At 39.9% G+C, this 16,550-nt stretch overlaps 1 protein-coding gene across 1 annotated transcript in view; it reads right to left on the reverse strand.

The window, feature by feature from the left end:
• Positions 1 to 238: 238 nt before the first annotated feature.
• Positions 239 to 16,550, reverse strand: part of LOC137982788 (BOS complex subunit NOMO3-like) — a 47,061-nt gene continuing 30,749 nt past the window's right edge. The window contains exons 25-38 of the mRNA XM_068829936.1: positions 16,326 to 16,405; positions 14,606 to 14,768; positions 13,469 to 13,505; positions 12,248 to 12,337; positions 11,115 to 11,228; positions 10,753 to 10,815; positions 9,953 to 10,017; positions 8,735 to 8,792; positions 7,116 to 7,199; positions 5,986 to 6,072; positions 5,420 to 5,530; positions 3,894 to 4,115; positions 2,291 to 2,383; positions 239 to 1,821 (exon numbers count right to left, since the gene is read on the reverse strand). Coding sequence (XP_068686037.1) covers positions 1,699 to 1,821; positions 2,291 to 2,383; positions 3,894 to 4,115; positions 5,420 to 5,530; positions 5,986 to 6,072; positions 7,116 to 7,199; positions 8,735 to 8,792; positions 9,953 to 10,017; positions 10,753 to 10,815; positions 11,115 to 11,228; positions 12,248 to 12,337; positions 13,469 to 13,505; positions 14,606 to 14,768; positions 16,326 to 16,405 — 1,390 coding nt within the window. The 3' untranslated portion in view covers positions 239 to 1,698. The remainder of the gene's footprint in view (positions 1,822 to 2,290; positions 2,384 to 3,893; positions 4,116 to 5,419; positions 5,531 to 5,985; positions 6,073 to 7,115; positions 7,200 to 8,734; positions 8,793 to 9,952; positions 10,018 to 10,752; positions 10,816 to 11,114; positions 11,229 to 12,247; positions 12,338 to 13,468; positions 13,506 to 14,605; positions 14,769 to 16,325; positions 16,406 to 16,550) is intronic.

Consider the following 16,550-nt stretch of genomic DNA (forward strand, 5'->3'; position numbering starts at 1 on the left):
CAGGTCAGGACTTTGTTGAACTGAGTGTACGACTGTCATTTCTTACTGACAGTGTTAGCACATTGTCTTCGTTTGACAAGAGCGATTCACAGAGTTTAAAATGATTTGTAGTTGAATGCTTTCAGGTTCTATAATAAAGAACGACGACAATATCTGTCTTTCGGGTATTGAACTTTTTGGTATATTACAAACATGGTGGTCATTTCATTCAATTCAAACTTCACAAAGGGGCGGAAAGGAGTTGTCATGACTGTTTTAATTGTTGCTTCCATGTGTAGAACGCTTTATTTTTCTTTTGCAAAAAAAGATTTTAAACAACTTATTTTCAAGGTCATTTATCACGGTTTTTGTTGTTGCCATGACAGCATGTAACGTCAAAATAGCAATCAGGGCTCTGTTCAGCAATAAACACAGTTGCAACAGGAAGGGCAACCAATGCTAGGTTAACGTTGAGAGAACACAAATCGAGGTAATAAATTTAAACTAGGTTTCATAAAACAAGCCCCATAGGAAGCTGAGTTATTCAATTTTCGCGCTTGAGTACAAATTGAAGTTCAGTGATTAAAGAGGTTTTTAAATGAGTGAAATAACACCAAAACCGAAGTTGATTCTTTAGCCAATCACAGCAGACAGCGACAATAAATTAAGCCAATAATAACGCGAAGCAAATGCAGGCATGCAGCCGGTAATGAGCGTGGGAAAAGGTTGGCGAATAATACAATTTAGTATAAATACACAGGTGATTATACAAAATCGTGCGCTCTCATTGGCTCGCTATCTCGGATTATCAGCCGATAATCACCTCGACGGACAAAATGGTAGTAGTCGTTTTGCCACTGTAAGTGAAGATGATTTCGCGTTGAAATGTTTTTTTTTTTCCTTCTCTTTTTTGAAATAATCGACTTCGTCTCGGTGAATATTCACCGATAATCACTTCGCCTTCGGCGAATAATTGTTAAAGACTCTTGATGAATTCTTGATTTTCACACACGTGATTGTTTTTAACCAATAAAAAAAAGTGAGTCAAACAATGGCCACCGTGACGTCAAGTGAAAAGCGAGAAGTCAAGTCAAAATAGATCTCTTTCATAATGGCGGCCAAATGAAATATTCTTTTCTTTTGATACTTATAAGCCTTTCTAGCCTCGCTATGACCAGCAAATTTCAAAGGGACATTGGGTTCAAAGTGGTTGGTCTAATTAACATAAATACAAAAGAATGTAAAAGTGGTCGCCATTTATGAAAGTGGTCTGTAGTAAAGATGAAATCGCGGCTCTGATGATACCTTTTACTTGGGAATAAAACAGTGTTCAATTGTAATGAAATCAGTGGCCTTGTGTTACTGATTGACTTCAAATCTCGTTCCGCATTTTGATCAGTTTTGAGAAGAAGACAAATCCTAAGGCCCATGTTATGTTTTCACTCAAAAACAAAAGATTCACTCAAAAATAAAAACAAATGATATCAACTTAAGGCTTTAGCTTCCCAGTTCAATTGTGCGAGATTGTTGAAATTCTTAAATAGTTCCTTGGCTTTTCTGACTAAAATCTGAGGTTCTTCGAGCCTCCCACGCAGGGAAGGAGTTCAAATATTCTCCTAAAAACGACTGTGTGGGAGGCTACGGTTCTTCCGCAGTTAAGTTACTTGAATAACAAAGTTCCCTAAAATGATTCACTATATTCCTATTCTTCGTTGTTTGTTATCTTCGTCTTGCTGCTGGTATTTTCTTCCTATTTTTGAAGGAGTCCTCCAACTGAGCCTGCAACTGGTCAGCAGATACTCCCTGTATGATCTGAGGCACTTGTTGAAGAAACGGAATCACCTGATGGAAACAGTAGTCTAATGTCAAGCAAGGAAGTCAATTCAAGAAGATGGAGAATGATTAGGAATTAACTGAGGCAGGGGTGGGACAGAGACTGTTGCGATGACCTGGGCACCTGAGGGCAGTACGGTAGGAAGTGGAGAAGATCGGAAAAAACATGGAGGAAACTTGGAGAAGGAGAGAGAGAGAATGCTAGATGGGGGTCTTGCGATGAGGTGCGGGTTGCTGCAGCCGACAGGGAGAGGTAGAGAGGCATAATGGAGTCCCTAAGTGCCACTAGGCACGAGGAGGCTACGTGAGGGAGAATGTTAATGTATGGTTGATCATTTGAAAAACTGAGTATATATTCCTAACCCAGAATAAATACGGAATAGGTCACGGTCCTTCTTTCCGTGTAACACAAACGCTGCTTCCAAGGCTCATCCAGGTTGCCTGGTCAATTGACTTCAAGAAAATGTCTAAACAGTACCTTGTTGTGGTTTACAGCAAGAAAAATGAGGAGTAAAATCAACGGCAAGGTTAGGAGAGATCCCTGGGTGGGCTCTGGCTCAGCTTTACGGGGCTGAGGAAGGAAAAGAAATCATAAAAGTTAAGCCTTCATGGCGGCACCGTGAACGTGACTCTGAAACGGACATTCGTGAGATTTGAGTGTATGTCAACTTTTGCAGCCTTACATTTGGCTTAATCAGTTTACTTATTGTTAAATGACGAAATTCATGATCAACAACAGGACAGACGCATGGAGAACTGACATCAATTTGTTCTGTTCTGTCGTGATTGTGTTCATTGGCCCTGAAAAGCCCTTATGGGGAGTGATCAATTAAGTACGTATGTATCAAAATCGTTGTGCATCAAATTTCGTGTATTTCTGGACATATCTGAAATGTGATAGTTTATCAATTTAATAGTGCTGTTTATTTTGCTGTTGGTGGTTCTTACCCGAATCTACATGTGAAATCCTGAGTATGAGAATTCAAATACTGTTTATTATGCCGTAAAATGGAGTTCTAAGTCCATGTATGTCGAAGACATTGTTAAGTGTGATCATTGAAATTAAATCCACCAATTGGGTCTCAACGTCTCTACTATGACCAAAAAAATCAATTTTTATTTTTCTTTGGATTTCAAAACTATGTTAACTAAACAGTAAGTGACCCAAGTTTTAAGCCTTGACTTAAAAAAGACACTCGTTTAACTGGAATTTTCCTATTTAATAGTCCGCCATTACTAACTTAAAAAATCTTGAGAGGGCCGGATCGAGAGGAAAATGACGTGAAAGACTCAATAGTTAAAGAATGCAATGCGTGTGTACGCGGCTGAATTAATATGCAACTCGGGAGTTTCGGGCTTTCAGGCTTTTAATTCGTGTTTTGCATATATAATAGGCTTCGTTTGCACGCTGAAATTTTAAGCTAGTGAGTAAATGACGTCACTTTTCTCTAGATCCAACCCTCTGAAGTCCAATCGGTCAGTTTGGAACGTGAGTAATGGCGGACCGTGAGATCCAAAACTTTCACTCAAGTAAACAACCTTTGGATAAATATCAAAGCTCAAAATTTTGCCAGTTAAGTGTTAAGCAATTACACTCTAGCAATCTGAAGAAAAAAAGGCACTGATTTTTTGATCATAGTAGCATTTTAAGGGCGCGCCGTTCGATTGACCCTATTCCGGAATAAGAATACGTGGAGTGATGATTTAAAACGGTATGTTTGGCGCGTTTCGAAGCAGCAAGGATAATAAAAATATGTTTAAAATAGCATTTTAGCAGATATTTGATAATTGTAACGTGAATCTCCGTAAAAACGAAGGAATTTTAACTTATATTCCATGCATTCCTATTCCGGAATACGGCCAATCGAACGCACCCTATAAGTGTGATCATACTGAGCAGTCCTTTCCTATTGCGAGATTTATTAAGCTATACAAGGTGATTCTAAATTTCCAGGTTTTGAACCAAACCGTGATGTGTGACCATTTAAATGAAAGCTACCCAGCTGTACTTTTCTGTGGTGTTGTTTGTGGTATTTAATCATTACGTTTCTCAAGGCGCAGTTTACAATGGACTTGCTCACCTGTGGTTCAAAATTGAACGAGACGTGAGCTCGGACTCCTGAAGCAGTGACAGTAGATTCAGGCCGCGTGTATTGATAATTCAACGTGGATAAAGATGAGACTAGACGGACCACGTACACCTTTCCATCATTAGGAACTGAGGGGAACTGGAAGTAGCTGGACACACCCACAGGAGTGGTGAACAAAGGGGTGTCGGGATTGTTATCTGGGGACAGAGTTACCTGTAAATTGACGTCATAGTTACAAATCTTGCACAAAACAGCGCATGCGCAAAGCGTTGCCAGTTTCAAACAATACTGATTTAGCATCGTGCTGACATGAAATGGGTAACGGAAAAAGACAGGATGCTGCTTGTCACGAAAGCATGAAAATCCTCTTATTTTAACTCGTCCCTCCCTTTTGAGAAAAACGGAATAAAAATTCACCTTATTCCAAAATAGCCACCACTTTTGTATTCTCTTGTCTGTTTACAAAGTAGCCTTTGTTGCCTTGTTCAAGGTTAAAGGGGCTAGGTCACGCTATTTTAGGTAGTTTTGTTTAATTTTGTTAATTATGAGCTCTAAATGTCAAATTGGCAGAGCAAGAGTCTTTCATTTGCAAAATCACAGCCACATAACAACTGAGAATGATTTTCCAGCTGTGTAAATGACATTTTGATATAGACTGATATAAATTTGAAAAAAGGTGGGCCGACGTTTTTCCAATTTACCCAAATTCAATCCATTTCAACCCTCTCCAGTTTTGTCCATCCGTGTCCCTTCTTTTGACTTCCTTGTGTTTTGTTAGAGTTCTTCTATAGTGTTGAACAGTTATTTTGATATTTTAGTTAATTCTATGACCATTCGATCAGTGCTGAAATTGCCTAAAATTGCGTGACCTAGCCCCTTTAAGTATTCTTTTGAATTTTAAGTTAAAGAACGAGCAAGCAAACAAACGAATACTGCAATGGTAGCCATTTTGTAATAAGGTGTATGTGCTTTATCAAAGAAGTTTCTCCCGCTTTTGCAAGACGCAATATTAGTCCCACGTTTGCCGTTTGCTTTAAACGAGAAACTAAGAGCGCGTTCGATTGACCCTATTCCGGAATAAGAATACGTGGAGTGATGATTTAAAACGGTATGTTCTGGCGTTTCCAAACAACAAGGACAATAAAGATATGTTTCAAATAACATTTTAGCAAGTGTTTGACAATTTTAATGTGAATCTCCGTCAAAACGAAGGATTTCTAACTCCTATTCCAGAACACGGTCAATCGAACGCGCCCTAAATCATTCTTATACCGTGCGACAGGATATGCAGTATGATAAAAAGCAATGATTATGAGATACAAAAAGCAACTATACAATGCATAATGACCACACAACCCTTTAGAGTGGTATTTTTTAACATTAAAACAATAAATTCTATCATAGAGTGGTATATTGCTTCAATTGTATTTTCACCCGGTATATACATGAGCTTTCAAGTGTCTACCAACAACTTAAGTGACAAGACACTGGGTCTGTACAATGAGATGAGAACTTACCTTGAGTGTTGAAATAAACTGACTATCGGTAACAACATTCCCTGTGATCTCGATTTGATTAACATGGCGGAAAGCTATCATGTTGATGTTTTGAAGGTCCTTCTCTGTGACCTGTTAAAGAGAAGAAATGCACAAGAGGTAGCTGCCAATAATGCATGGAAAAATGAAAGCTCTTATACTGCGAGCAGTCTCTCTTTTGCTCTAAATCGTTGAAACGAACGAACACTTCAAAATGGCTGAAACTGCGGGGCGGTAATACCGCGAGCGTTGGTAACTCATTAAACGTTCAACGTAAGCGCTCGCTATAACGATTCTAGAACAAAAAGAGAGACTGCTCGTAGTCTAGAAAGCTCTTGGATGTCTTGAGCAACCAATGTCGACACAATTGCACATTAATGCTACTTCGGTTGGTTTGCTTTAAAGTTCATTTCTTTCTCCACAATTTGGTTAAAGATACGAGCAAACGAAATTTGAGCATCGTAGGCAAGAACTCTCTCTGTCATTCCGTTTCCCTGCCTGGCTGACTATCTCGATCGTCCATACACATCATGTTTGAGTTCCTTTACCTGTATGTCAATAAATGACGGAGAGGCGCGTTCAAGTTGTGGATTACCCTCTCCAGCCTTGACTCGAACTCTGTACATGCAGCCAGGCTGAAATGAAAAAGAAGAAGAACCTGATCATCAACTGGAACACGGGCGCCACTGACTGAGCCGATAAACGAAAGTGAAACAGAGCTCGTGAGGAAATGTAGAGCCCCAGCTACACGATTTAACTTTGTTAAATTTTCAAGTCCAACACTGTTCTGATTTTCTGAGGGAAAAATGTGACTCTCATATACTGGTCTCCATCATACTAACATCTTTACCGTGACGTATCAAATAGTAGAAATGTTTTACAACTATCTCGTTAAAACGCAAAATGGTACAAGGATGAGACCTCCTTTTCCTCCTGGCCGTCCGCCACGCAAATGCAATAGAAAAGAGGCGTTTACCAAAATGGGCGTATAGGGGCGTATGGGAGAGTACACTAAGACGAAAAACGCAAACCTCGTAAAATAAATTGTCGTTCCTACTCTAAATGGAGGCTGAGGCGTACTTGCAGATTGAGAGGACATACTGCCGGCATGGACCTTAAAGGGGCTAGGTCACGCTATTTTAGGTAATTTTGTTAATTATGAGCTCTAAACGTCAAATTGGCAGAGCAAGAGTCTTTCATTTGCAAAATCACCGCCACATAACAACTGAGAATGATTTTCAAGCTTTGTAAATGACATTTTGATATAGACTGATATAAATTTGAAAAAAGGTGGGCCGACGTTTTTCAAATTTACCCAAATTCAATCCATTTCAATCCTCTCCAGTTTTGTCCATCCATGTCCCTTCTTGGCTTCCCTGTGTTTTGTTAGAGTTCTTCTATAGTTTTGAACAGTTATTTTGATATTTTGGTTAATTCTATGACCATTCGATCAGTGCTGAAATTGCCTAAAATTGCGTGACCTAGCCCCTTTAATCACACGGCGGCCATGTTGAGTCTCGAGGGATTGAAAACTTTTGTTTTGCTCCACCGAACCTCGTTCCCAAACATTTCAACTCGAGGCTCAGGGCACGAAATCTGTTGTCTGTGGCCAATAAGGCCACCGTGCAAATAAGGCCTATTTTAAACGCGAAACAAAATATCGAAAAAAGTCACTAACCTGAAGTCCACGAAGTCGATATTGTCCACCTTGATCCGAAACTGTTTCTTCTTGAAACGCTTCGCAATTTCCAAACCCAACAGCCTGTTAAATGAATGTCAACTTAAACTTCTGATTTTATTAAAGGAAGGGACTTGGAAAAGATGGTGTGGGTTGGCCAGTCGAGTTTTGAAAGGCAAAATATCATAAACTTCAATGGCATTACATCAGCTTTATTAGACTATAGCATTGATCCAGCACATTAAATCCACGCTGGGCATCCAGCAAGTCACGTATCGACTCGTACTTAATTTTACCAACAAATACCCCGTTCACACATGGTTAAGCGTGCTTTAAAGAAGCTTAATTAAGCAGGGTTTGGAATTTTGTGTTCCATGTGTATTGTGCGCTTGAGTCAACCTTTTCCCATATCTTTCAAATATTAGAACTACTATATTTTGACGTATGTGACTGAGAACATACGTGAAGTGGTTCACATACGTATGTGACGTAATGAATGGCTGACCATAGGTCTCTTACGATTGGCTACAGTGAACACACCCACTAAAGCCCCCCTGCGAGGTGCTTCTAATAATTGAAAGATACGGGACAGGGTTATTCTTCATTGTCAGTTTGCTCCAAATGAAGTATTATCCATCATTTAGATTACTCTGTCCCAGGACTTGAGGTAGCAGATTGAAAGTGAAACTAGTCCCTGGACAAGATTTGAACCCAGAGTACCCACTTTGAAGAAACTATTTTTATCCACTTAGCCACTAAAGATCAACTGACTGGTTAGTGTATCGATTATTTACCAAACGTTCCCAGGTTCGAGTCCTTCGTGTCGAGATATTGGGGTTCGGCTTTTAAAAAAATTTTCATTTCCCATGATCTCTATCAAGCTTTCAGTGTCCAAAATGAATGATAATACTTCACTTGGAGCAAATTGACAATTAAGAATAATCCTTCAATTGAGGGAGAGACTTGGTTGGTCGTTGAGAAGGAGGAGGCAGCCAAGAGAGACCCTGAGAACGGGGTTGGTTCAATCGTATATTTTTTTCGGGCTCAGTCCTTTGCAGCTGCTTAAGTTGCTGAACTAACTGCGATGACTTTTGCCATCTTTCATTCATTACATTTTGCACTTCAAACACATGACACTTCATATATTCTAAAAAGTCAACCCAAAGATATTATGCATCAAATGGAAACTCGGAAAAATCCAAGCCCCAGATAGGATCTCCGTGATCTAGTCGGATGCTCTAACCACTGAGCTACAGGAGACACTGTGGTGAGCAATCTGAAATTTGACAATGTGACTGCGTGATGCAGTTCATTTCACCCTTGCTCACCACAGTTAAAGCATCCGACTAGCTCACGGAGGGTCCTGGGTTCAAATCCCATCAGGGGCTTGGATTTTTCCGAGTTTCCATTTGATGCATAATTTCTTTCATGTAGTATTTCTGACATTACTGGCGTTACCCCAGTTTAGTTGGTCGATAAAACCTCCCATTTCCCAGTGCGGCCTCTTTTTCAAACCGAGGCCAAAAAGTAAATTTTTCTTATCAAAATGGGTGCTTGGACTTCCGTTGAAAAAGGTTACACGAGGCACTGAAATGACACACATTATTTCAACCACAAACCTCAACCGCTACATCTTTTTCGGGTTCTCCATTGAGTGATGAAATCAAACCAAAACAGCTGAAAGAAAAGGAGATGGTAACCGAATGTACAAAAGATCCATCCCGGGTTTCTTCTTCTAACTACCGTTTACATGAAACCGGGACGAAATGCCTGGTGACTGTTTTCGGGACGAAATATGTCTCGCCTAATAAATATATGTACAAGTACAAGGAAAGGTTACGTTTATGCAAACGTTGGCCGTGTAGCACTTATATTTTAAACAGAGTAAACTGAATAGAGTGTAATGTGAAGTGCTAGATTTCTAGAGTGTAATGTGAAGCGCGGAGATCTAACCCGAAGGTCGTGGGTTCAATTCCCACCCTGGTCAGAGTTTTTCTCTGTCCTTGTGTGGGTCCATTTCCATCAGTAGGGCTAACGCTCATATGGTTCATATGGGATAGAAATCTTGCACTTCACATTACACTCGATTCAGTTAACTCTGTAATAAATATATGGCTGACCCAAAAGCATACAGGCTTTATTCTGGACCCGGTATGAGATTTCTTGTCATCTACATGAGAACGCTACGAACTCAAACCAATACGAGAATTTCTCGTCTCAGTCCAGCAACCAAGACGAAGTCTGACCAGTCTGAGTTCATTGTCACGCTGGTCTCATGTAAATGCATAAGAAATGTATGGAGGCCGAGATGAACTCATCCCGGTCTCATGTAAATACTCCCTTAGCCTAGGCTTTGGCTTCTGATTGACTGGGAAAGCGGCGCTATATTTTTCACGTAGAGAAACCAGAACACTCTTTCTTTTTTTAAGGGTTGACGTCACAGACTGCTTTCCATTGTGATAGTTCTTTGAAAACAGCGATGCAAGTAATTGACCACTATTAAAATTCAGCTTGATAGTGAGGCTTAGAGGACACAAACAAAAGAAATGACGAAACATGATCATTCAGTTTCCTTTGTTTGTGTCCTCTAGGCCTCGTTGCCAAGCTGAATTTTAATATATCGAAAGTGGTCTATTTGTGACGTCAACCCGATATCGAAACCCATTTCCCTTTATAGCTCGGTTATCACTTTTCCTGTCTTTCAAAGGGACTTTAAAAAGTGAATTGTCAATCGAAAGGTTCTAAAAACTACAAAATATATTTGGGACCATTTCGGAGAATAAATAAAGTGGAAAAGTTTGTTGAGGTGATAGGTAATCTCAGACTTTTTTTTTTACCTGAATGCAACTCTCTTCCCTTTTACTTGCAGCGGAACTGTCAAACCTTCGCTCACATTTATCATCTAATGGGATAAAAAAGGAGGTATACATCAAGCATCGACAGACTTATAATACTAGCCATCTCAGGTGAAAAACGGTAGGCTTGATACCCACAAAAACTGGATTTAATCCTTCTAAAAAATCAAACCAAACGTACTTCCGACCACAGCTACTAAGCAGCAGAAATGGTATTAAAAAGGACTACATTTAAAAACTAAGTGTATGGTCGAGTTTCAAATAAAAAACGGCTTACTTTCTTTATTTCTTTTCTTTTCTTGGGCTACCTTTGCTCCGAGAAACATTTAAAAAAAGCCTCTTACGAAAACGCACTGGCATCATTGTCCTTGTAGCCTGCGAGCACGCTCTCTCTCTCCCCAGCCCCAGTCCCTCGGAGAGCCTGCTCGCAGGCTATCGTCCTTGCGAAAATTCGGATTAAAAACGTTTACGATTGCGTCAACGCTACCACACGTCAAACTACTGAGTCACGCAATTAGCTTTCACAACAAATTGTGACGAAAAATGGAAAAATCTGCCCTGTTCGCGGCAATTTAATTATGGGATCCCTGGTCAGGCCAGGACTTCCCAAGCATAGCTTGACGAGCAGGCCGTGTATGGATAATTGCATACGTAAAGAGTTTTTTTATGGGGACTGCAAAATCGCACCTTGTCTCGCAACTTCACAAGACAAACAAAATTAAATCATGGTAGCAATGAAAAAACATACACAAAGTAGTAAAAAACTCGGCAAAAAGACAAACCTGTGAAGCTGGCGAGAAAGTATATTCCTTTAACATCGGACGGAAAAAGTACTGTCCTGGGCCCTGAAGAAGCAGAACACAACGGTTCGTTCCACAAATACAACAAAATATTTCTTTAAAAATTATTACATTAGTGCGCGTTGGATATGAGACGGCATATAAGCAATCTCACTATTCAACAAGCGCGAATGGAATAACTCCTTTATTAAATTTCAGCGAAATCTAAATGTTTAGATACTTTGAAATTTCGCTTCCCGTCGCAAATCCTCATCATACGGTATAACGGCCAATCAGAAAGCTAGAAATTCGATATCCGTGGTTAAAAGTTTAAGAAATTTGCCTACATTAACTGAAGAACTTACCAAGTTAGCAAAAACCATGGTGCCAGTCTCAGAAGTGAAATTGTTGCTTCTGAATTGCCCAGCACTGAGAGATAACAGAACGGCTGACAAAGGCTGGTTACTTTCATCTGTCACCTGTACAGTCGGAAAAATCCTCCATTGTCACATATGAGTGAAGTTATTAATACAATAAGACCTTGATAGTATTTATCGAGTTCTAGTTCTTACGGTTCTGTTGCATGACAAAATAAGGGACTGCTTCTCTCCCCTCTCACCTGACTTGCGTGACCACCCATCTCCCTTGGGGGGGGGGGGGAAGAGTAAAAGGCTTAATTCTTCATACTCTTGATATTTTCGTGATACCACGTCTTCACATACAGGTCTATACCATGACGTGATCACATGATAGAAAGGTAACCACGCCAATAGAATTACCCGAGTGTTAACATGGGACACAAGCTTTCTTATAGTGAATAGTGGCGTAGTTGGCGGTATTGTTGGCGCGAGAGGCAAATTAACGTGCGGCGAAGCCACGCGGAGAATGGGGAACAGCGCTCCTCCCCATTCTCCCGCGGCTTATGCCTTTCCCGCCAGCTACGCAGGCTATGAATCAACCTCGTTCCCAGGGTCTCTCTTCTCGGCCTCCAACGACAATGGAGGCAGAGAAGAGAGACCCTGGGAACAAGGTTGGCTATGAATAGGACAAATAACACAGTAGAAGGGCAAAAAACAAACAAAACAAAAGCGATATTTTTGGAATTTATACTAAATGGAAGGTGCTAAAAACACGTGAAAAAGTGAACGTAATCCGGAAAAAAATCCAGGCTCGAGTTGCTGCTTATTTCAATTTCCGCAATTCAAATAAATGAATAATTTTATGCCAGTGTATTCTAACATTCGCTTTTGAAAAATGATCTCTTGAATATTGTAGTATTTCGAGTGACAAGCCATGCCAAATTTTACTGAAATGATAACTATGTAACAACGAAGCGAAAAAAATATTTTGCGATGACGTCCGCATCCTTTACGAAAGCTGCCTATTCTTTCATAAATGTCAAATTGATGCACTAAAAAATTTTAACTTCCCTAATAAAAAGGGCATTCTCGCAGACGTAATCACTAATTTTCGGTAATATCTGAATTTGTATTCGTACCAAGATCTCAATCTGTCCTAGTTTCTGGGCTTGAAAGTGTCCCTTCTTGTCAACCAAAGGAGTGATCACAAATCCAGCTTTACTTGCAGACTGCAAAAGATACAATTGACGGATTAAAACATTACTGAAATTAAATCCTAATGAAGATTTTTGCTCGACTAAACGTAAAATCGAGTCGTAACACACAACGCCACACAGCAACGCTTGACCTTTTTACGAAGCTGGATTTGGATTGCATCACAGACAGACCCATCCGTATTTTTGGAAACATATAAAGAGGTTTACGACAAGGTTTCGAGTTTTCAGTCCAGCTGCGCGCACGCAAATCTGGCCTCCTAAGTTTAAACTGAGAAAGCTTTTATCAGGGGAGTGCTTGTTTTGAAGACTTTAAGGAAAGCTATAAATTCAAAATAAGCAAGAATCTATCGCGTCGTTATGTTATATAGTCTCTTTTACCGTAGTCTGCGTTGGTAGGCGCTAGAAAGGGGACGGGAAAGGGGACGAGCAAGGGGACGGGAAAGGGGACGGGAAAGGGGAAAGCAAGCGCCCTTTCCCATTTCCATTCCCCTTTCTAGCGCCTGCCGCACACAGGCTGCTTTTACCAGTGCTTTTCTCAAAAGCTTGAGGAAAGTACTGTCCCAAACATTTTCATACCCAGTCAATAAACCGTTTTAGTATAATTACATAGGTGATTATTGAAATTTCTCTAGGCTGATTGGTTGCACTTGAGGTAATTATTGCGCAATAATCACCTAAGCGGTTTTCTTTCAAAATGGCCACAAGCGGTTTTGTCGAGGTGGCAGACGAAGAAATTAATTGTTTTAAATAAAATGCATATTTTTCAAATAATCACCCACGTAATCAGGCTCGGTGAATAAAAACTGAGACGTCACCTCGTCCTCGGCGAATAATTGTTAAATAAGGTCTCATCATGCCTTTAAACAGTGTGCTGTATAAGTTGCACGGAGTTTATCGTCCTTGCCCCGGGAAGCCTGGAACAACTTTAATTTATAATTGTCAAAGCAAAGGAAGCTTTTCTTCTTCAAAAGTGTTGATCGCAGGGGGAGTTGAGCCGACGATCCCCCGCTCAGTAAACTGGCGTCTTTGTCCCGTATGGCAGAATAATGACTCCGAAATAAGGTCCCTTAATTCATCAATGGAATTAATTTGGGGGCTTGACCAATCGAAAGAATAAAACTAAAGAAAATTCGAATCACTCACCAGAGAATACTCGATACCGCCATGAAGAGGCCCTACCCTGTAAACAGAAAATTATCAACTGAAATTATTTGCAATGTCATGTTGGAAGATAGCACTTATTTTTCGATATCTTAAAGCTTTGAAAAGAACACAAATAAAGCCTAAAAAATGCAACTCCGTTTTCTTGGGATTTTTTTGTTCAAACCTGTCCCTAAAGCAATTTACTAATTACAATTATTACGAAGAACACTGTGGAACCAAATTTTCAGTTTGGGGATGAACCCTTCCTACTTAAACCATGCTCTTGCAAGCTGGGGTTCTGCCTACAAAACTACAATATGCAGGACATCTCTTTTTTTTCCTATGTCGCATTTATGTATATCCTTCCTCTCTTACGACAATTGTAATTAATGTCATTCAAACTGTACTTAACATACCGCCAACGCCACCTTATATCCACATGACAGTGACCAACTTGAAAGCTCATTGGCTACTTTGGTCACTGTACACTATTAATTATTGCCTCGACTTGTTAATTTCTGAGAGTACTTTTTTTTCTTTAGTGATTGTATAGTGTCTTGTATTTAGTTTTGTGTGAACAGTGTGCAATAAAAACTTGAAATTTGAAACTTCCAGTGTGACCATGCAAATGAAAGCTACTGACCATAACCTTCCTGTTCATTTTGCTAAGCAGGGTAGTTTTAAATTTTGGTACGAAGGTAATTTCCTCAGAAAGCTAATACTCTCTTACTGATAATGAGAGGAAATCAAAACTTAAAGCTTTCCATGGTATTTAACGCTGGCTAGTGCTAACTATGCTTCGAGCAACCCGGGCCAGTACCTTTCTCGGGTGCATTTACCACGTTGTTAAGTGTGTTTCAAATCGATACGCCGGTGGATAAAATCCTTAAAAGTAAGACCATTCAGATGAAAGCCACTAAGCATAATCTCCTGCGGAGCTGTTTGATAGGTCGTATATCACAGTCTTTGGTCTGTGGTAGCGACCTTACACAACGACAACATCGACATGAACGAGTTCGCCAAGTTGCTTTTACGATGGTCTTTCACTTGGAAAATAGTATCATATCCACAGTTGCAATACATGATTTTCATTTAATGATATCCTGCTTAAAGTTGAACCCCTGGCATACCACTTGCCTATATTTTCCTTGATCATCAGTTTGCACCTTGATCTCATCCGTCGGTTGTTTCCCAGCTGATGTGATAACAATTTCCACGCCACTCAGGGGTGGGGTGACTTGTCCTTCCAGGAAAACACCCTGCCTTCCTTCAAACTCGACCCAAGAAGCTGGACAGTCATCTAACACAAACAATGCCCAGAAATACACAGCTTATTCATATTAAGAAGAATGAATACAGTCAGTGCTTTATGAAGGCAAGTGAACTTAACGAGGAATCATTCCAAACAAACGAAGCCTGTGAAGCGCCCTTATGCCATTGAGTCTAAATTTTCACTATCTGATTCGGACAACACGGTTAGCGTTACCAATAGGATTATTTTCAGGTCAGCTTTGGTTAGCATAAGCGTTTATGCTTACTTAAGGAGAAGCTTTAAGCTTTGGAAGCATTGTGTTCATCCTGCTTCCAAAAGCAGAATGAACGGAGCATACACAATGCGATTCACTTGAAGGGCATACAAAAACCATGAATCCTTTGGGATTCCTTTTGGCGCAAAAACAGCATGCGTTTTGCTGAACATCTGCAACGTCATATCTAGGCCATTCCGAGCATAATCCAGAGCACCACACCAAAATCCGTCACCCTTTTTGTGAAAACCCTTATTCAGCTATTCTGTTAATCCTAAACTAAACTGATACGAATGAACCAAATAGTTCCATTAAGGACGGTACCTTCTGTTGTTATTGCGCATACGTTCTGCGCATCTCGAGATACTCGGATTTCCTATTGATGATGCTTACTAATGCAGGGATATTTTTGCGCGGTTTAAAACTATCTGGAGAAAGTAGATCTTAGCAAGTACTAGTCTTGGTATCCCAAAAGGAAATTGGGGGTAACCAGACATTTTTGAGAGATAATTAAGCTTCAATTTGAGAAAGAACGCCATATATTGCTTTTTGTATTATAAAGCTTTTTGCAAATATTATTCATGAATTATCTTTGCAAAATGTGTGGTTACCCCCAGTTTTCTTTTTGGATCTCAGTAACACTTGTTAAGATCTACATTTCTTGCATAATCATAAACCGGGGCAAAAATATCTTTGAATCTTTAATCCACACCAAAATCCTTCCATTTCCGGAAAACACCCTTTTTTGAAACCCTTATTCAGCCATTCTGTTAATCCTAAACCAAACTGATACGAATGAACCAAATAGTTCCATTAAGGACGGTACCTTCTGTTGTTATTGCGCATACGTTCTGCGCATCTCGAGATACTCGGATTTCCTATCGATGATGCTTACTAATGCAGGGATATTTTTGCGCGGTTTAAAACTATCTGGAGAAAGTAGATCTTAGCAAGTACTAGTCTTGGTATCCCAAAAGGAAATTGGGGGTAACCAGGCATTTTTGAGAGATAATTAAGCTTCAATTTGAGAAAGAACGCCATATATTGCTTTTTGTATTATAAAGCTTTTTGCAAATATTATTCATGAATTATCTTTGCAAAATGTGTGGTTACCCCCAGTTTTCTTTTTGGATCTCAGTAACACTTGTTAAGATCTACATTTCTTGCATAATCATAAACCGGGGCAAAAATATCTTTGAATCTTTGATCCACACCAAAATCCTTCCATTTCCGGAAAACACCCTTTTTTGAAACCCTTATTCAGCCATTCTGTTAATCCTAAACCAAACTGATAGGAATGAACCAAATAGTCCTCCCATTAAGCTATTTACCAGTGACTGTCACAACTCTACTTGCAGGGTAAAAAAGAAGCACAGATGACACTGGAGTGACTTCAAACTCTTCGCCTCGCCTGAGCACAGAGAAAAAACAAAGGCCATTGTGAGACTGAATACACAACATCGCCTATAAAAAGTCGGCGTTTTATCCTGCCTGTTTCCAAGGGAAACTTTCTTGACTAAATAAAGGAGAGTGCACATGGGTGAAGTTTGGTGTGT

This window comes from Montipora foliosa, chromosome 13, assembly GCF_036669935.1.
Source record: "Montipora foliosa isolate CH-2021 chromosome 13, ASM3666993v2, whole genome shotgun sequence".
NCBI classification, from domain to species: Eukaryota; Metazoa; Cnidaria; class Anthozoa; order Scleractinia; family Acroporidae; genus Montipora; species Montipora foliosa.